This window comes from Ixodes scapularis, unplaced genomic scaffold (assembly GCF_016920785.2).
Source record: "Ixodes scapularis isolate PalLabHiFi unplaced genomic scaffold, ASM1692078v2 PGA_scaffold2__306_contigs__length_199485367, whole genome shotgun sequence".
Taxonomy (NCBI): Eukaryota; Metazoa; Arthropoda; class Arachnida; order Ixodida; family Ixodidae; genus Ixodes; species Ixodes scapularis.
This window is the reverse complement of record NW_024609857.1, coordinates 19,525,459-19,546,968: the sequence shown is the minus strand read 5'-3', so window position 1 is coordinate 19,546,968 and position 21,510 is coordinate 19,525,459. Positions and strand designations below refer to the sequence as shown.

Sequence of the window (21,510 nt, the reverse complement as noted above, 5' to 3'; positions counted from 1 at the left end):
TTACTGCGTGCGAATAGTTGAGTCAGCAGCGTGCTCGACTCCCACACCACTGGCTTGGGTTTGATCGCCGCCAGCCCTTGTCCTTTTTATCTTTCTTTTGTTTGCATTACTGAAATGTTCCAGATTACTTGCGAATCTTGTGGTTTGTTCGAGCTCCGAAACCTCTAGATACCCACGCGCTTACAATCGGAGCTTCGCATGGCTGCTTGAGGGAGTGGTCCTTCCGTCGCCCTCAAAGTAGGTCTTTGTTACTTTCTGTTCCTCGGCTTTTGATGGAACAGCGCGGATGAACAGTCACACTCACATGCACACAAAAGGAGACAGACTCGCAGCGCTGACTCACAACTCTGTCCTATATTTCTTCTTCCTCAAATCTTCAACTTCTTCAACTTTTCCGTTAATGAGAACAATTTAAATTGTTTACACACCAGAGATCAATTAGCCAATAAACATTAATAAATAACTAATAATTATATAAATAAAAGACAACTAAACATACTATTAAAAATACCATTAAAATTAAATTAAAAATTAAGCGAAAAATGTTCTCATCACTATTGGTGCTTTGATGACATCTCTAGATAATCCAATTCTTTCTTTGACAAAGCTAAGGATGCTACACTAACACATTGGTTGTCCAACCAGGCTATTTTTTCAGCTTCGATGATTTCTCTTGTCAGCTGATTACCACTTCTGGCAGTGACAGTGGAGTTACTCAGGTCCGCTGAGCACCCGCAATCCAGGCAATGTATTCCTAGATTCCCTGATATTACCCTGTTTATGTTGTAATGATGCTCTCGTAGCCGGTCATTGAGAAACCTCCCGGTCTGGCCTACATACTGTTTTCCGGGAGGTGTCTCAATGACCGGCTACGAGAGCATCATTACATCATAAACAGGGTAAAATCAGGGAATCTAGGAATACATTGCCTGGATTGTGGGTGCTCAGCGCACCTGAGTAACTCCACTGTCATTGCCAGAAGTGGTAATCAGCTGACAAGAGAAATCATCGAAGCTGGAAAAATAGCCAGGTTGGACAACCAATGTGTTAGTGTAGCATCCTTAGCTTTGTCAAAGAAAGAATTGGATTATCTAGAGATGTCATCAAAGCACCAATAGTGATGAGAACATTTTTCGCTTAATTTTTAATTTAATTTTAATGGTATTTTTAATAGTATGTTTAGTTGTCTTTTATTTATATAATTATTAGTTATTTATTAATGTTTATTGGCTAATTGATCTCTGGTGTGTAAACAATTTAAATTGTTCTCATTAACGGAAAAGGTGAAGAAGTTGAAGATTTGAGGAAGAAGAAATATAGGACAGAGTTGTAAGTCAGCGCTGCGAGTCTGTCTCCTTTTGTGTGCATGTGAGTGTGGCTGTTCATCCGCGCTGTTCCATCAAAAGCATGAATTACCAACTTGCCCAAGCATAGACATTATCAATGTTCCTCGGCACAAGTTCGACGCATTAAACGTTCATTTTAAGGTTTATTTGTCAAGTTTATGTTTTTATTCGTGACATTTTGGTGGAGGTGTGGGATAACGCAATCTATGCCCATGATGCGTGTACCATCTGTGAACACGGCAACTCTGAAGACGACTACCGTAAAGGCGACATCACTAAAAACATCCGAGGATGACTCCAACTGTGACATAAACAGCGCCCTCAACAATGGCCTCGAAAACGACCCGGACTATGAACTCGACAAAGCCCCTGGCTACGACCTCGACGACACCATGATGGCGACTTCGACGATGACGCCGACGATGAAACGAGCCACGACTCCAAAGACATTCTCAGGCTACCTCGTCAACAACCAACCCAACTAAGGCCTCGGCGACAAACAGTGTATTCGACCTCTTGCTTTGAAACAGCGCGACAAGGGAAGGACAAAGTAAAGACGAGACAGACGCCGACTATCCCGTCTTTACTTTGTCCTTGTCTTTGTCGCGCTGTTTTAAACCAAGATGCTCATCAGCCGACCAGCCCAAACATACCTTTTTGTGTATTCGACTTTGACGACGAGGCTTACGACGACACTGTCGATGACAAGGGCGACGAACCCAACGATGACATCGACGACGATTCTGACGACGATTTCTACGGTGAACAAAAGGACAACGAGGATAATGACTTCAACAAAAACCCCAACTACAACCTTGAGGACGAGCTTGATGACGAACCCGATGACGATATACCGACGACGTGTGTAATGTCAACCACGAAGACGAACAGGACGACGACGTTCGGTTCGCCACTCAACGAGCGGAGGAAGTCCGCAGCTCTGACGCATTTTGATTGAAGCCGCATAACTTGCTGACGATGGCGGTGCAGTCTTTGTCGCCACAACGCCCAGTTCCAGCCCGGCTACCAAGTGTGAATCTGAACACCAATTCAATCGTCGCGGCAAGGAACTGTTAACGTGGTGCTTCGGCCTCACGGTTAGTCGCTACCTGAGAGGCGTTAACTGAGGGCCATTGCCCAACGGAACATGAACATTGTCACGCAACCCTCTGCGACCCGAAGGTGATTCACGTCGTCTGACTCCAACAGAACTATGCTCAATGGGACTGTGACAAATGTGTGTTTTAGGTAACTCTGTAGTTCGCCCTTCTCTTGTTTTGAGTTGTAAATTTTATTGTGCGTTGCATCGGGACGATGCGTTTCTTCAAGAGGGAAGTAATGCCGGGTGCGAATAGCTGAGTCAGCAGCGTGCTCAACTCCCACGCCGCTGGCTAAGGTTTGATCCCTGCCAGCGCTTGTCCTTTTTATCACTCTTTTGTTTGCGTGACTGGAATGTCCCAGATGACTCGATAATCGTGTTGTTTGTTGGAGCTCGGAAATCTCTATATTCGCGACTCCAGCAAAACGGACGCCGCCAAGCGAGAAAACCAGGAACCAGTTGGTCCAGGTCGCTCCGCGCCCCGCCGCGTCTCTGATGGCTTTCGCGGACACCTGCTGTCGGCGCGGGGGGCGAGCAATGTAATTTGACGAAGGTCCGAAAATTTCTTAAGTTTGCCTGAGCGTTCATTAGTGTGGTGAAGCCTGAGTAGATTGTTTCTTTCCATCACGTGTTTGAAAGCCCGTTTACTCCGCAACACACGGTCGCGTGCTTTCAATTTTTTGGATGAGGAGGAATCACGGAAAAACGTTTTGATTTCTCGTCTGTCTCTAATCACATTCAAAGTGACGACCGCTTGGTAACTGATAAGTGGTTTCTTTATAAGAGTGTAGAACAGTGGACTGAGGTCGACACACGAAGTGTTTCACTGGAGGGAACAACAATGTTGCAGTCAGGTGAATAGGAAGGTTCGATAGCTGCTTTCCTTGAGTTTGGTTGTGCTCGATTAAGGCTTCAAGTTAATTTGAGCCACTAACGCCGGCCGGTGCGATGGCTATTCATCTTGACGGCTTTTCGCCGAAAAAGACCACATTGAATGAGTTGAGCTAATTTCGCAATTACTTAATTCAGAAAACCTGCTCGCTGCATATGATTAATGAGGGAAATTATCTGCTTTCAAAAGGTGGGGGACACGTCTCGCAAAGTTAGAAGCTGTCACGTCATTAGGATCTATCGCGCCTCCAATATTTATATTATAACCCCTGTCGAAGCCAGCAGCAATATACGTCTACATTGCTCAGGTTGACCGGCCACAAAAAAATACTAATTTTCTCCGTTCAGGATTCGAGGTCAAGTTCAATGCAGAGAAGTCTGAGTGAATCTCCGATGAAGACTCTCCTCAGTTTGTCCGCATTCGTCTCCGTTCTACCGGCTAGAACCATTTGGCTAAGTTTAAGTAGTATCCCTCTGTCTGTCAAATATCCTTTTATTCAGCAGTTCACCTAATAGTTAGTCAACTAAGTTCACATCTCAACCCGAATAATATACTAATATCGCTTTAGTGGGACCATAGTACGTAATATAATACATAATCCGCATATTCATCAAAATGACTTCTCGATTGCTACTAAAACCTGAATTGAAATACGAGTATCAGCTGCTTAATGAAGCGCCAGCAAGTTGACGTGCTCCTCGGCTCAAGAAGCGCTTGCTAAATTTTCGTAATTTTCCTGCAGCCTGTGTTCTTGACCGAGCACACGACTGGAGCGGACAGGCACAAAAGCTCAATTTCGCGGACTGATGAGTCGCATGGTCGAGGCATGCGGGTTAGCTAAAAATTACTCTCGGTGGAACAATTTTGTAGCCCTCGCCGCTTTATTTAGATGATCAAAACTAATTAGAGTCTATTACCGTTTCTCCGGAGCCCATAGTTTCGGTTTTGATCGAAGTCTCCGAAACGAAAGTTTGACATGAAAAGAACAAAAAACACCGGCAAAACAAAAATATGCTCGGCAAGTTTATGCGCACCGGCTACACTTAACTGTCTCAGTTCAAATACCTCTAAAACTGGGCATTCAGCAAAATAAAATCTGTTAAATTGAATGCGCCACCCATTCAGGCGGCCCGGCCGAGCCGACGCGACCTGGACTCAGCCGCCATGTTTGTTTGGTGGTGGCGCCCCCTATAGGTCGCTGGAGTCGCGAATACCCACGCGCTTACAAAAGGAGCTTCGCAAAGCTTCTTGAGGGAGTCGTCCTTCCGTCGCCGTCAAGTAGGTACGGTTTTTGTTACTTTAAGTTCCACGGCACAAGTTCCCCGCATTAAACGTTCGTTTTAAGTTTTATTATTCAAGTTCAGGTTTTCATTCGTGACAATATATAACATGCGGAACTAAATGAATATTCTTTTGTAAAGTTAGGGCATAAAAAAACGAATGTCGTGGATTCCAAGTTGTCGTGCCGGACGCTGCAAATGATCAGCTCGACTGGGGCCGCAGAGACCGCGGCCGACGTTGAAAGATGAGAAGTTCGATGGGAACGGGAAACGACGTCGAAAACTCCGGGACTCTCCCTCTTTCTATCTCTTCCCCTTTCCCTCTCTTTGTCCTTTCCGGTCCGCAGTTTCAAATGTCGCGACGTGAATTCTAAAACTTTCATTCGCATCCCATTATGGTCCAGCGCTCCGATGGCACTCCGCATTCGTTTCCAAAGAGACGGCCGCAGAAATTTTGGTAATTCCAGTAATTGCGTTCCACGTATATACGTTCCCCTTCGCCAGTGGACCGCAATAAAATGTAGGCCCTCGATAATATTTTCCCGTCTTCGGTTCACGTCGCAATCAGATTGTAGCGAATGTGACTCGAATAATGAACCATCATATTCACTTTGCTATACATTTTATGCCTAATGTTAGACACAAAAAAAACTTTACAAAAAAAAACGCTATGCAACACTGAGAAGCAGTTCCGGTGCGGTGCCTGTTCTTATAGAAAACAAGGGCTCCGCCTTTCCTTCCCCGAATGTCATCCCCGCGCAGCGCCGCCTATCTTACGTTGATGCAGTACTGGTTCCGAATGCATTCTCGTAGCACATGCCCAAATTATGAACGGCTTGTGTAATTGGCGTAGCAACCACTAGATGGCGCAAGCACTTAATTTTTTTTTTTTTTGTGATTGCAGGAGTATTGTGTGTTGACTGTGGAAGTATCAAAACATGACCACTAGCATTTTTTTTTTTTGTTGAGCTAAAGCGACCAACCGTTACAAGGAATTAAATTCGAACACACCTGTTTTTGCCAAGGACAAAAGCGCATAGAAATGTTACCACATGCCCTCGGTTCAGCGTGAGCTATATGTCGCAGACGCGCTTAACACTGCAAAACCTGTTAAACATGTCTCTACCTCGTTCGTCACGAAACTTCAGAAACAGCTTATCAGTTACTCTAGGTTGACGGCCTTTCAAGCACGCTAAAAGCACAACTTATCTCCGTTCAGTATGCGACGTTACTGAATGACGCAGCATTTGTGTCCAATGCATGCCCAAAGTGTACGCCGCAAAATATGGCACCTTGAATAATCGACGCCACCGGGCGGCATTGCATTCACCCGGTGGCGAATAAATACAGTAACTGCGTCGGCATACTGGGTTATCAATCAGCCAGTAACTAAACATTGAGCAGATAAGTGAGATTAGAACCCCCAGACTGCGAGACTGCAAGTAAGCAAAGGAAACTTTTCGTTTGTGTGTCGTCCGGTGCTTGCCTGTGGCCACGGTGTGGTATCATGTCCTACCTTCACCAACCGGGATCGTTCAACTCTGTTAAACTGTTCGTTCCTTTTTTGTTTCTAGTACACCAATGTTGTTGTTTTTTATTACCAGCTCGTTTTTGCCACGTTTTTCTCTTCATTAAGTGAGGCTACATAAACGAGGTATCTAAACGCAAAAACAAAATGCTTAAATTAAATCGCCCCCCCCCCCAAAAAAAAAAAAAAAAAAAAAAAATCAATCTTTGGTGTTTTACATGTGGGAATCTTCATGCGCTGTATTTGAGGTGCGGCCTTTTTAAGTACGTACCGTGCTTTTGTTTTCAATAATTTAGAGGAGAGGAGATAGCTCGACAAAAACCGCAAACACTCCGGACCGTTTAGCCCCCGATTCCGTGCTTGAGCGTGGCGTACGGCCAAGACCTGCTGTGTGTGTTTTTTTGTATTTTTGTTTTCCCGCCACCCACGCACGCCGAGAAGATAACGCTGAGTCGGCCCGAGGGCTTTCGGTCCTAAGCCTGGGGAACAACGGAGTGTCGCCCGTTGAAAAGAGGCTCGGCTCTCACGAGGAACGGATAACGAGTTCTATTATGTGAGAGCAGACACTTCCTGGGGCTCCCGTTGACAAAGGAGATAAACGCCCGGACGAGTGGATCTCCTTGCCGCTCTCTGGGAGGCCTCCTCGTCTTTCTTTCTTCTCCCCATTGCTTCGGCTTCGATGCATGTTTAGCCATAGCGCGCCGTTCGAGTACCAAAAACAGCCCGGAATCATTCGAGCGTACAAAGTAATAAATAAACAGCGGAAAGAAGAAAAATGCGGTGAATAACTGAGTTGACCAACAAGCAGCTCAACAAACGACGACGACACAAGCAGTAGTTTATTTAGTGGCTTTGAATTCATTGGTAAACTACGAGGATTTCAACGTGGTTTGATGTGCTGGTTTGCTAGTTCGTGAAAAGAAAGAGGATTAGTGGGAGGTCAAATAGGGACGACAGCGATGTGTTGATTCGATTCTTTCTAGTAAGTCTAATTTGTGTCGATGTCTTTTCGGTCGTTTTCCGACTCTACTCCATCTCTGGTGCGCATTGGTATCGCGCACCAGAGATGGAGTAGAGTGCGTGATGCGCATTGGTATTAAATATATATTTCTATGTGCCTCATAGGAAAGACATGTGCTTTACTCTAGCAAGGAAATTAACGAGAAACGTACTATGCTTATTAATTATTAAATCTAAAATAATCTAGGTAAATTCTTTTACGAAAACACGATACGGCCAGTATATTTTTGTTGTGTAATAGCGAGGAAGCACAAAACGAACAGAAGTACGAAAACAGACATGAATAAGCTTTATAGTAAAGCTTGAAGATGTCTGGTTTTCGTCCTTCTGTTCGTTTTGTGCTTTATTACTGTTACATCTGTTCCAAAACGCTCGTCAAAATCTTGATATTTTTCTTCTTCACGGAGTGAGGAAGTAAACAGAATATGCAATGCTCAAATTCTCTGGTTGTTATGCTCGATCTGATATGAACATAGGATGTAGCAAAGTTTACAAGCTCGAGCTTGTGGCATTATACTTCGTTTAACCTTATGTCCGAGCGCGGACGGTGTTATGAGCCGAAGGTCTAATCCAACAGCGCAAAAAGCGCAACGTCATGGCGTACTCTCTGCGCTTGATAGGACTAGCCGGCGGAGGAGCACGCACAGAGACACGGCGAATACCGGCTAGTCCTTTCAACTGTAGAGCACGCCATGATGTTGTGCCTCTTTCGCTGTTTGATTGGCCCTTCGGCTCATAACATCGGCCGCGCTCGGAGCTGAGCTGAAACGAAGTATAGTAGTTGTTTCGGCTGGTTGACTATTCAAACAGCTTAGCAGTGCAGGTTCCAAAGCAAGGCGCGCGCTCGAGGAGACCTTTATACAACTAATCAGGGTGAAGGTTCTTTCAACATTCAAAGTCCGATCAGCTCTGCTCTCTTCCTTAAGAAAAGCTATCGCAGAAGGAACAATCAAAGCAACTGTTTTTGACGAGTGATAGTTTGGCGTAGCATCTCCAATATAAAAGTGACGAGAAACTCTAATCTTGTGATGAAAGTGTGGACCTTACGTAAACAATCAGAAAAAATAACGGACGTGCAAAGTTGATTAAAAAAAAAAAAAGAAAGCACTGCGCTCAAATGTAACGGATTACTTGTTTTCTTTTCAATTTCAACAGAAATGCAATACCGATATATTCGATCGTTCCGTTAGAGCTCAAATCCCATGGCCGCATGTCGTTGCCGCACGGGCTCTGGTGCGGCCATTCAGAACGGCCCCATATTCGGAGCTCTACGATGGCTGTCGTCCATAAAATAGGATTCCAGTGAAATCTCTTCCCCACGACGGCGAGATAATGCGCCGCAAAACAGCCGCCGACCGACGAACTCAAATACGCCGGCCGGAGCGGAGGCTCGCGTTATTTATGGGCCAGTGACACGGCGGAAGAGCGCGCTGCTTTCGCCATATATTCGCACCAAATTTCGTCGGCAGTAAATATCAATTGTCGTTTTGGACCGACGGAAGGACGCGGACAAAATATAAAGCAAACGACGAAGAAGCAAACGCGTACGTACGTCGACCACATTGCCACATTGTATGTTGTTTGTTTTGAGGGGGTGGAGGTATACGTACAGCCGTAAACTGAAAGTGAAACAAAATAAGTAACGAAAGAACGAAGGTAGGCATTTTAAAGCCGGTTTCACGTTGTTCGAACGTCCTATATAGTGCTTCTTTTTCTCTGTCGTTCATTTATTGGGTGCGAGCGATATATTGGCACGCCATCTATTCATCTTGATTACGCGTAGTTTGAAGTTAAAGGGTAGCGCTCGGGCTCTCCAGAATTTCGCAATAAAAAGCAATGTGCGCCTTCTTTTTTTTTTTTCTCTCTTAGCGGATTTTAGGGATTTATAAGGTTGGTGAATTCCTTCATTTTCAGCAAAGAGTTCTTTAAAACTCAACGTCCAGGGCCGGCTTGCTAGTATAAGCGTCCTAGCTTAGACTGTGTGAACGAAAGCATGCCAAGGCGGGGGCGCGCAAGCACTTGAGGCTCGACTTCACGTGCCACTCTGCTCGGGCATTACCTTTGACGATGCTTTCTTTCACGCGGTTTCAGATGAGACAATGACTCTGGCCAGCCTCCTTAGGTTTACACCTTTGCAAGTGGGATTTTGGCCTAACCTCGAACCACGCACCGAGCTGGGGGGGACCTATTCTCCAGCCAGGACTTTCGCTGTTCGTCGTACAATGTTGCCAAGCGTCTCTTGCTGAAGCATACACCATGGAGTGCAGAAAAAAAATCTAAAACATACAAGAGTTGTCTTCGACCGGGTAATGAAATAAAATACCTCAAACAGTAACAAATCGCAAAATTCAGAAAAAAATATCTAAAGTCTCAAAGCGCTTATCAGCATTCGACAGAAGCAGCACTGTATCAATGATGGCTGCGCTTGCTGGAGCTCGGGCTTCCACGACGTGCTGGAACGGAGGGTGCGCTCGTTGTAAAGTCAGCTCCAACGCGTAAGCACGCGCCTTCCTACTTTATTTGATGCTACGATTTTGTGTGGGTACCACCTCCTGCGTTCCGATACAGTAAGTGCGTCGCTAACGCTGGTCGTCGGCGATGCAGCAGGCGCCGCCATCTTGTCCTCGCGCACCCTAATGACGTGCCCTTAGCTCACCCCAAAATGGCGGAAACGTTACGTGGAGCCAGCGTCGCTCAAAATGTCAGCGCACAGAAGCCTGATCTACACACGTGTATATAGTAATATTATCAACCGAAGCACGCCAGGGACGTTTCATGCAGAAATTTCACACAGGTCATTCCACGCTATATAGATGTCACAGCTTACAGACACATGTCTTTGTGGCCCTTCAAGTTGGTATTAGGAGAGGCATCCATCATTATATGACTGCCTCAAGAGTTTCTGGCGGGCTAGTTGGTTGAACATACTGAGGTACGGGATTGCGCGACACGGAGAGGAAGTGGAAAGAGGAAGACGGGACAAAGCGCTTTGTCCTCTTTCCCTATTACGTTTCCTCTCCGTGTCGCGCTCTCCCATAGTTTAATAAATTATATGACTGTGTGCGTCTCCCACTTTTGGTATTTCGCCACTTTCGGATAGACGTCAATAGTTTGTTTCACCTTAATGCCCGAATCCCACTAGAGCGATAAACAGAAATGAACGACAGTGACAAGCCTCGAACACATGCGGCATACTCGCGACAGTATACCTTTGGCAGGCGTTTAGTCGTTCGGTGCTCGTGAATTAAGCACGAGTGATTGCAAGCCTGCTAAAAACACCCTTGCGTGCATGTAGCTCGTGTTTGAGCATAGCCTCCTTTATTTTACAAAGCCTGTCAAATCGCGAATTACTCTGTTTTGAGGCTTGTCGCTGTCGTTTGTTTCTGTTTGTCGCTCTAGTGGGACTCGGGCATTAGTCCAGACGCAGTCGACGCCACGAGCTGAAAAGACCAATCAGAGAGCGTAAAAGACCCACCATCACGGAGTTCGTTGTGTTTTTGTACATGTTCAAGCTATCATCACTGGACCAATCGCTTAAGGCATAGTTACTTGCACTTTTGACGCTCTTTGAAGGTTCCATTACGCCGTAGCTTCGACTGCGTTTGTAGTTAAGCTGAAGCCTGAAACTAAGTGCAGTTCGCGATATGGTGTTTATTTTTGAGGAGCTCAACTCTGTTATCGATTCTCCCCTGTTACTAAGAACAATGTAATTTTATACGTATGACACAAACAAATCCACGGCTATTTTTTTTTGTACTTTTTTTACTTTGAATTTGGCCTTTCATTGACACGCATGCAGCTTATGTATGACAGGTTGGATAGTTCTGACGTGAACTTCTTCACTGATAATTCTGAGGAGTGATTAAGAGCAGTGTATTGCAAACAATTACTGGCATTCATTTTCTTTTGTTGTCTTTCGCCTCATGTGCGTGTACCCGTTCTAAAGATTGCCAGCTGTTCGAGGGAACAATAAACATGAATTGATTGATCGATCGATTGATTGACTGATATTCAAAGCAAACGAAAGCGATTCCAGGCTGAGTTCACCCCAATGTAGAGAAAGACCACACGTCTATGCTGCATCTTAGAAGTTGTGTGTGCTTGGGACAGAATATGAATACGCTTGCAGAAACCCAACAAAAATGTAATTTTCTTTTGTTATAAAAAATATACAATACTGGCCACCCTTTCCGAGTCTAACCAAGAACTGACGTGTTAGCCGATACTCTGCGCACCCTGCTGCAAAATGTGTTGCACACAGTCGCACTGTCGTGTGTAATTTTAGCGGACGGCGTTGATGTGACACTGTGACGCCACGTGACATCGTTACATTACGTGACATTATGGCTTCACACGATGTTGTCAAGTGTCAATGTAACGCGTAAAGAGCTCGGGTCATTTTTTTTTACTACAGTGCAAGTTGGCGACGTAATAAATTTGGAACAGGCTACAAACATATGCACATAATATATTCAGAGATTCGGAGAGGTCCCTACAGGGTGTTTAACGTAACGCGTATGTAACTAAAATTCGTTGACAGCACGCACCACGGATAACTGTGACCCACGAAGCGAGTAAAAAAAATTAACGAAAAGAGAGGTCAGCCAAACATCGTGAGTTCCTCGTAAAACGACAGCGAAATCCTTCGGTCCCCGAAGCCAGATCGGAGAAGGACGTTGTCGGCGACACGGCGGCGACACCGTCCGAGACACGGCTTCACGCCCACCGGGCTCGGCCCAAGCTGCCGCAGTGAGGAGGGGGGGAGGCATGCATAAATAAGACGCAGCGACGAAAGCCATTACGAGTCCATTTCCCATATCACCTCCGACGTGACCTCCGAGGTAGTATCCCGACTAATCGCTCTCCCGAGCACCGAGACTCGGCGAGTCCCGCTGCTGCTGCTGCTGCCGCTGTTGGGGGGCGTGTCGTCGGTATAGTGTCGCTCGCCCCGTCGGGATCGCCGGCGCATTATTCACGAGGACGCAACGCGCGCGCCTGCTTTCCGCGGAGTTGGACCGGAATCCTTTTGTTTTATTACCGGGAGCAAACCGGTGCGTACATGCCCTCTCTCGAGTCAGTCCGGGTGTCGTTACAAGACTAGTTCGCGCATGAACATATGTGCTGCCGGGTCGTCCTTGCATGGGGCAAGGATAGGGGGTCTTCATGCGCGTTTGGGGGGTGATGACATCTGACCATTTTGTTCCGAACGCTTATTTCTTCTTTACTTCTTGTTTTTTTGTGGAGAGCTAGAAGTAGCGTCTCCAGGCACGAGCTCTTAGGCGTTGGCTGTGCTACGGCGGCATTTTGTTTCCGGGCTATTTAATCTTACTATTGTTCCCGTGAGCACCTGCTGTCGGCGGCATCGGGTATATCATACAAAGAACGCCATCACCATGAACGGAAGGACATTCAGGCACCATCCTAGGTGCGAGGCCTGGGGTAGAGGTTCTGTTTATCTCGCTACTGGCATTGATTTTTCTGGAATTATGCAGTTCTTTGATGTTGTTGTTGTTTTTATTTCCGGTGTTAAAAAAAGAAAAGAATCACAGATTGATATGTTAGAAGCAAAAGTATGCAGGCGGGCTGGTTATCACCGAAAAGGTTATAAACGCAGGGCATGGCGATTCGCGCCATCATATCCTTATCATCTCATTATCGATCCACAGCCAGTGAGATGGCGGCGCTGGTCGATAAGAAATCCTGATAACCAATCACGTAGCAAAAAGTTTGAATTTATTGAGCTACGCGCTTCGTTTCTAAAGTATCCAGTGACTATGCGGAGCACAAGTTCGTCTGCTTTTTTTGCAGGGATCGTGGTGACGTCAGAATGCCAAGTTCTCACTGGCTGTGATAGAAGGATAGTGGGTAGACCTCAAAGCAAGCTGCCTTCAGGTATCCACTATCCTTCAATCTGGACCAACCAGAGCTCGACGTTTTGACGTCACCACACCCCATCTTAAAGAAGCAGATGAACTTGCGCTCCACGTATATGAAACACAATCTGAGACACGGAGTTCCTGTCGCGCATTCGGTTATTTTACTTCTCCGTGTCTCATGGTTTAGAACTTTAGATGGTGGCATAACTATGTTGTTTTGACCTGTCCGTTTTTTTTTTCCTTGTTGCAAGTCATCACTTTTTTAAGTTTAAACTCAGTGTTGGGTATTGCAGGGACCAGTAGCACCCATCTTCGTGACGGGCTTGACTGCAGCTTTACAAAAATATTCAGTAAAACGTAAACTCTGTAAATAAATACGAAAATCGCCAAATGCAGCAATAAACTGGATACCTACGATAGTTTCTACAACGTGGGTAGTAACATCCACACATAAACGACTGAATATATACATTGAGGTTAAGTTTTTAATTCGTCACTATCCGGGGACTGCCATTATATGCATACGTACACACGCCGGCAATATGAAGGTGAACACCTTACCTGGTTTCTTGCCGCTTCTACGGCTCCCTAAAGCTAAATTAACTCTCAACGTCTCAAATGGTACGTGGCTTAAAGTCTAAACTTTGCGTTCTAGCCCTCCTCTGGAACGGAGCTTGTCCCAAAACTTGCAGGAGCGTCAAAAACAAGAAGACGTCTGTTCACCTTCATATCGCTCACGGGTGTACGCTTGCTCTCTAAAGGCTTCCGTTCATTGTGCTTTGTGATTAACTCGGAACGCCAATCTGTGACACCTTTGTAAGGAAATCACAGATAGTCGCGCTCCGGCGGTCATGCAGTTCTACTGTAAATAGTCGTTTATGTAACAGTGCATGTCATAATAGAAGCGCGCTATGGCTACACGGATTAAAAAAGATGAACGATGATATGTGTTTCGAGGCCTCGGAGTAGCAGTAGTAGTGGTATTGGTAGTATTTAACATGAAAGTATACGTATAAAAGATGTGGTTCAGGAAATGAAACATGCTTTTATGTGGGAGCAGGCACCCAACAAAACACTGTACATCATTACTGTGTAAGCATAGTCGATGTAGACAAAACAGATCATATTATAACAGAATGACTATTTTAAAGTAACACAAGTATTATATTAAGAGAATTGATACCATTCGCCTGGCATTCTTTTTGAACACTCGTACGTATGATAAATTGTGCCAAAACTTTGATAAAATGTTAAATAATGAGGGTATGTAGTGTGCCGTCTTTCTTTTTCATCTCAGTTAGTTAAAATTTGAGGAATTATGATTCTTTCTGTACACCCCAGAAGTTCTGTTTTAGTGTGGATATTGCTCATTTTCCAATTGTGCGATAGAATTCTCGGGCATCCTAACATTGTCAACGATAACTCGAAAATGGATAGTTTCACTGTGAAACGCCACTTGACAAGCTGACTACATCAACGCTACAAATTCTGAGAGAAAGAAACACTCATTTCGAAAGTGGAACCCGTTTATATGACGAGCCTTCTGAAGATTATGTACAAACTGTGAGAAGCAGAAATGAAAATGAGCTTGGAAGCGGTTGATTGCGTACAATCTTTGGGTCCGTCTGCATTGAGTTTTTTGCGCCTATCGCTTTTAGAGTGGGCGTTACCCGGGTGTATGTTTTCACCTGCAAGAAACGTAGATTGAAGTATTGCACGATATGCAGGTGAGTTTGGACAATTCCAATTTCAGGAGCCCAAGACTGCGTAGCAAAAAAGTGGTAAACAAGGCACGCCAGCCAAGCACAGCGGAGATGTTGCCTTAGAACATCGTTGACAACGCGAAGGCTTGAGAGGAGTGATTCAGGTATAGCCACTCGACAAGATGGGAACGACAGGGAGGGGTAGTTGAAGTTTCAAGCGTCGAGCGAGGGTTTTCTGCATTCGATATGCTTGAGCGTCTCGTGAGCATCGAGCGTGCACACGCAGCCAAAGCACAGTGGAAGGCGACGAGCACGTGCTGGGTGCCCGGCTTCCGAAAGAGACACCCTACCGGCCTCATTCTGTTGACAGGTACCGTTGGTGACGTGCACGATTGAAAGCGCCGATGTGGTTGGTATTTCACGATTCATCCAACGTTCACAATGACGTCCCTAGTTGGATTGATTTTTGTTTTCATTGACAGAGATGGGAGTGATGCCAGACTTTCGAATTGACGGTGATAGTTTAAAATATAAAATTCGATGGCTCCATGCACTCCAAGCTTTCTGCATCCTTTTTCACACGCAGCATCGAATTTGTTGTTCGAACTAATCATAAGTAGCAGAGATCACAACTCGTGACGTCAAGGCGAGGCAAATTTTAGTCGTTACATCACGGAAAGGAACCTTAAGAGGACGCCACAAAACCATCTCGGCGTTATTAACTCTATTCGCGACTCAGCTTTTTTTTTTTTTTTTTTTTTTTTTTTTTGCAGTTCGAGTTTTATTTGATGCTCAAGGTGCCTGCATCATTCAATAAGCGGTTGCTTTCTGCTTTTCATCTGGATCACTATAGTTTGCGCCGTGACGTTACAAATATACTGTTTGATTATGAAGCATTTCTGTGGCAATACCGATGGTAACGCTACATAGAAAACAAATGGTCACTTTGTATGGAGATTTACTTCAGCTCTGACAACAAACTCAATTTTTATTTGAAAAGGAGGTTTTGGTAGTGAGTCTTCATGGAGCACAGCTATTTCTAAAGTAGGGAATGTGGTCAGCTGGGCTCGTTGGTAGACCGATGGTATAATCAAAAACAGCGCACAACTAAACAAGAATAGAAAGGAACGTCCATTTGTGTGTGTGTGGGGGGGCGGGGGGGGGGGGGGTTGCCCTTGTTTAGTTGTGGTCAGTGCTTTATCACCTCTTTAGATACAGACTGCAACAAAAATAGACACGTTCAATATAGATCTCGTCTACCAATACACCTGCACTAAAATGAAACTCGACCATTTCACAAGCACACGCTATTTTCCTGTCTGGCTGGGGTTTGCGAGCCTCTGAAATATTGATCAATTAGCTGAAATATTTGTTTAAACCGTGTATCTGGGATTTATCTAGAGAAGAAGCGGCTTTCAAATTTAGCCATAAAAAACGCTTACCCAAAAACACCGTCCTTTACATTTTCTCAATTACAAAGTCATGTTGCGCTTAACCAGGTATGAAAAGCACATCCGAAGTAATAGCACAACTAATAAAAAAAGATACAATTCTAACAGCCTCAAGGCTCCGTCGCCTTGCAGTGATGTTCATTCATACAGTGTTAACTATAAGGTTACAGACAACTAGAAAGTTGAACCTGTCAAAGACCCATAGTTTCAAAAGAGGGGCGCTGCCCCGACCTTCCACGTGCTGTCTATTTCGCCTCCGTAATAATAATAAAAAAAAGTGGGCTCGGAGTACAGCTAGTGCAATGGCATCCGGGTAAATGTAGAATGGGCTGCAGCAGATGCGAACGTGACCAAAACTCCCAAGTAACCGCCGAGACGAAGTTTCAGGAACGTGCGCCGACATCCCAACCCCCGCTTTTGACAACTCGTTCGCTGTCATATTCCAGGGCATTCGTTTTCGCAATCCGGGGTGTCGCAACCCCGACGGCCTTGCCCGGGCCGAACCCCAGCTCCATAATCGCGCCGCGCGTGCGCAACATATCCGACAGGTTTACCGGAGCGCGCAATTATCCTAATATATATTGCGCGTCTAACCCCCCAATAGTTGCCTCAGTACAAAGTTAGTTGATGCGCATCCGTTCTTCTTTCTTCGAACCTTCGCGGTGGTCTTGTGTTTCAATTTTTCGCAACTGGGTTGATTAATGTATGGTTTGGACACGAGCTTTCGCCCAGATCTTAATTTACTTTTGCCAGAGTTGGTTGACACTGGCTGACCGTGAAATGAGAGCCGACCGCTCCAACCTTAAATATATCATAAGCTTAACAAAAAAAAAAAAATCATCGCGATCTATGTTATATATATGATATTGTGTTGCGTTATCCTTCGCAGTGTCCCGAAAGTCTTGTATCTCTATTCGTCACGCACTCGTGGGTAATTCGTGGACACGGAGACCGCGTTATGTTTATATAAAAAGAAAGTTGGTTTCCCAACGTGTGCACCGCTGGCGTAACAGGGGGGAGGTTGTTCATATTTGTTCGTTGATTTTCGACGGCGCTCGAGGTTACGAGGCTTAATAAGTTTGCCGCTGGTCAGAGTCGGGACGGTTAGTGAGAGACGCGTCCATTTCAGTCTGGGCGCGCCAAAGAAACGGGTCCCGGGTAAAAGGCGGTGAGTGGGCTCTTGTTTGAGATGTGATTTTGTTAGGATAACGTGTTAGAAAAACAACAAAAAACGTTATGAGCAGACAAATGCTAAAGTTTTTTTTCATGCGTAATTTATTATTGCATGCCTTTCGAATGAAATGCGATAAGGAAAAACTAAACAATAATGCAATGTCGATATCTACCGGAATCGACATAAGGTGTTTTAATGGACGAATACCATGTTGGTGCGGGTCAAAATTGGAGAAAGAATAAACAAGTAAGACGAAGACGACACAGCCACATCTTTCAACGATGGCAAACGTAGAAAACGTGCGTCGTCATGACGATGTAATTATGGTGCTGCTTGATTAGTTCCATCGTATGATAGCGTCGGCTGCACTCGGACGTAGTAAGGAACGGACTACGAGAATGTTCGCATCGTCGCGTAAAAATGAGAAAATATTCGTTACGCCTTTTTGAATAGCGCTTCTTCCGGTCGTTCCCACCACTCACAAGTTGACGAGTACTGGCTGAAATAAGTATATGGCTGTTTATTAGAGACCGAACTGCTTTCAGGGCGTCATTGCAACTTCTAGTATTTTTTTTTTTGTCATTGCCGTTTGCAACACAGCTTCCGCCCAAGTTGCAGTCACTTTCCTAGGATAGAACCATTTTTACAGGTAAAGTGTTTCCTACTTCAATGGTCGTTATCTTAATAGCTATGGCTAAGCTGTATTCGATGCACTCGAGCGTACTAGCCATAAAAAGAATGGCTATTTCGCCACGCTTAACAATAACGGCTGTCTCACTGGAAGCTGCCTCAAGGAACCCGTATCGCGGTTTAGACTTAACGGCTTTAGGGTGCCATAAAATGGAAGATTTATTTTTTCTTCACATTTTTGTTTTATTCTCTAGCCATAGATATATTCCTCCCAACTGAATTACGAAGAAAACTCGTAGATGTGAAACGATGATAAGTTGTCCACATGTTGGCGAAGGAAAACTCTGGAACAAGTCGTTCTCTGTTTTATTTAGTTTCGTTATAATGCCTTAAAGTAAGACTAAACGAAGCCTTTTCTTTTTGTTTTGGCTGGCCGATTTCGGTAAACGAACAAACTAAAGTATTCGACCAAACGTAACTCTTCAGATGTAGCATTCATAGATTGCACCATTATTTGCTGTATTGAGCTTTACGGGGTTATTTTTGCGTAGCACATTGCTCCAAAATCCGAACACTGAAATATTACCCACAATAAAAATGATCGTAGTATTAAAAAAAAGCATCAAGTTACATCGCAAAAGCTATGAATAGCACGAAAACGTTCAATGTCCAATCCTTCTGCAGAATGACCACCTGCTGTTCTCCAATGCTGGCGCTTGTCCTCTTGTTCTTCTTCGTCGTGAAACGTGAGAAACGTACCGTGACTACGTGCTTTCTCTTACCTTGTAGTGGCCCAATATAATTTATCGTGCAAAAATGTTCCAAAAGCCGGGTGAATTCATGATTGAAAAGGTTTACTCCGACTTAACATAACAAATTAATAACAAAAGGTACAGACGTTTCACCACCTATGCAGGTGGCATCTTCAGTATACACTGAAGTTATTTTACGATAATTTATCGTAAAATTATATGCATTGATAACAACCGCTTAAAGGGACACTGACCGGGTATTTATGCTCACCGTGGATTTTATTTGTACACGATACACGAAAGCCCAATTACTCGGAACACAATTTACGGCTTAAAATTCGGTTTCTTTCCGCCCGAAAACCGCCGATCGAGAACTGGCCAGTTTGAGTCGCGCTCACTCTTTCCTCCATCGTCACGTGCCGTTTGCTATGGTTTCGACATAACCAGCACACATAATCAAAGCCGTGGTCATCGAAGGCGCACGCTAAAAACTAAAAATAAACAAAAAATATAATGCCCGCTTTTTCTTTTTTGGCTTCAGAAAAACTTTAAATACGTTAATAAAAAAATTAAAAAAAAGAGAGAAGTTGCGCACCACGAGACTGTTTGTAGCTTTCTTCTCTATATTTTTTCCTCCCCAGTCCAGTTTCGGTATTCGGCTTTGAGCAGTTGCGCTTTTTACTTTATTAAAAATATACATGACACTAGCAAAATACTGATTGGGTAGTGTTCTGACACCATAATGGATCGCCTGGAAAAATATTAAAAAAAAACTTCTTGGCGAGTGTCAGCGTCCCTTTAAGGTCTTTCCGTACACCATCGGTTTCTACACAAAACAAATTAAAGGATACTTGATAGATTAGTGAAATATTAGTTTCTAGATATATGTGCTCTATATTTCAACGTTGACAAACAATACGAAAACGCAAACAAGCTCAAAATAAAGCCATCCTTTACTTTCCGCTGCTTTCTTTTCTTCGCGCACCTTTGGGCCTCTACGTTCTTCACGCAGCTGTTGCATGCGCTATCGATTCCATTTTATCGACGCCCCGAACAGGGCGCGCGCACTCGGTGCTTGTCCCTTCGCCGAAATCTGAGCATTGTCTTGACAGCGACAGCCACAACGACGTCCGAGATGTGACGCAATATCCGAAGCGATATTTCAGCCAGACGCGTGTGTGTGTCTTCGCTTCCGGCCAACTAGAACCGTGCATAATAACGAACAAGGCGGCGCAAAGGAAGTTTAGAAACATAAACACAACTATGGAAATATAACGTTGAGAAACAAGTAGCCACGGAAAGAGAGGGAGAGAGAGAAAGAGAGAGATTGGGTGTGAGATTGTGATGGGTCGGCTTTCGATCCGCGCATTAAAAATGCATCAGTCGTTCAAAACAACGGCAGCTGTTTCAAAGGGAAACCATTTTTTATTATATTTTTTCACTTCTGCGTTAGTTTTACGTAGAAATAGTTTGTTCTTTGTTCGCCGCGTCTTGTTGCGGGTTTAAATATGCAGGTTTGTCTGTGAGTTGGGCTGCCGCCTGTGTTTTATTTTAATGATTATTGATGCTCTTTATAAGTCAGCGAAATGTTCGATCTATAATCTTGCGGGCCGTCAGCAAAACACGGTTTCAGTCATAGAAAATACGAAAACAAAGTGCGGGAAATTTGTTCGTTTGTGTTTGTAGTACCTCGCCGGAACCATCTGCATAGTTGTTTTCTTCTGTTTTCGTAGTGTGTTTTTACCTTTCTTCGGTCGTTAGTAATTGATACTCATAGGTCTGTGTTAAACTTAGCAATTTTGTTTGTTTTCTGTTTGAGGTTTATTTGAATTGAATTGCACGCTGCAAAAGTTTCTAGTTTTTCTGACTAACGTTGCTTTCCAGGCAATGTTGTTTCCATGTTTAAACTATGGTTCGTTCAGCTTGAGTCTCAGAGAAACATAATGAAATAAGTTCTTTATGACGACAACAAAGAAAGAATTTTACTCATATCTTCAATATATTTTTTTTTCGTAACTCCAGGAAAGGAAACAAAAAAAAAAAAAAAAGGCTAGCAATGACCCAGAAAAGGACACCAATAAAACTCACCCTTGTTTGTGTTTTTCATCTTGTTTTGTTTTGTTTTATATTTCTAAACACTTCCTTCGGTCGTGAATATAAGGCTTTTGATTTTATAGTGCTTACTTTTCGTTTCGGTCAAAAGTTGGGGAGAGGACTTTACAAGACCCGTCATAAATCGCCGGCAATAAACAATTTACTTGGTGCGTGTTTACCAAAAATCCAGCAAAACTTCGAAATGAATTTCTTTCCCGTCCCTTAAAAAAGGCTACCGAGCAATATTTCTGAAGTTCTCTCACTCTTCTTTTGTATGAACCTCTTGGCGAGTTCAGAATGTGAGCTGCTGCTTTTTCTTGATAATATTGACTCACGCCTTTTATTTCAAAACACTTCAAAATCTGGCCTAAATTTGCTGTAGACTGCGAGAAAGCGATATAGTGTTGACACTGTCCCGCATGACTTTAAGTAAATCTGCTTTATTGAACAATGTGTTGCAGCACTCCAACTGAAAAAAAAGACAGATACAATTCTACACTACTGAAGTCTTATAGGAACTATCAACTTCGGAAAGGGTGTACAAATAGATAGTTCTGTATTAGTTTTTTGTCAAAATGGCAGTAACATTGAGAAGGACATAAGTCGAGGTAAAGTAAACATACTTCAAACAACTGAGTGAAAGGGATCTGCATTCGAAGTATAGC

At 44.2% G+C, this 21,510-nt stretch overlaps 1 protein-coding gene across 1 annotated transcript; it reads left to right on the top strand.

The window, feature by feature from the left end:
- Positions 1–1,561: 1,561 nt before the first annotated feature.
- LOC121836342 (coiled-coil domain-containing protein 1-like) lies at positions 1,562–2,304 on the top strand. The gene is made up of 2 exons (XM_042291227.1): positions 1,562–1,711; positions 1,981–2,304. Exons 1-2 carry the CDS (start codon positions 1,562–1,564, stop codon positions 2,302–2,304), a joined length of 474 nt encoding a protein of 157 aa, XP_042147161.1.
- Positions 2,305–21,510: the final 19,206 nt, after the last annotated feature.

Coding starts and splice junctions, on each gene's coding strand:
- LOC121836342 (XM_042291227.1), top strand. CDS start 1,562: ATGCGTGTACCATCTGTGAACACGGCAACTCTGAAGACGACTACCGTA. Junction 1,712..1,980: donor CGGACTATGAACTCGACAAA/GCCCCTGGCTAC, acceptor GATGCTCATCAG/CCGACCAGCCCAAACATACC.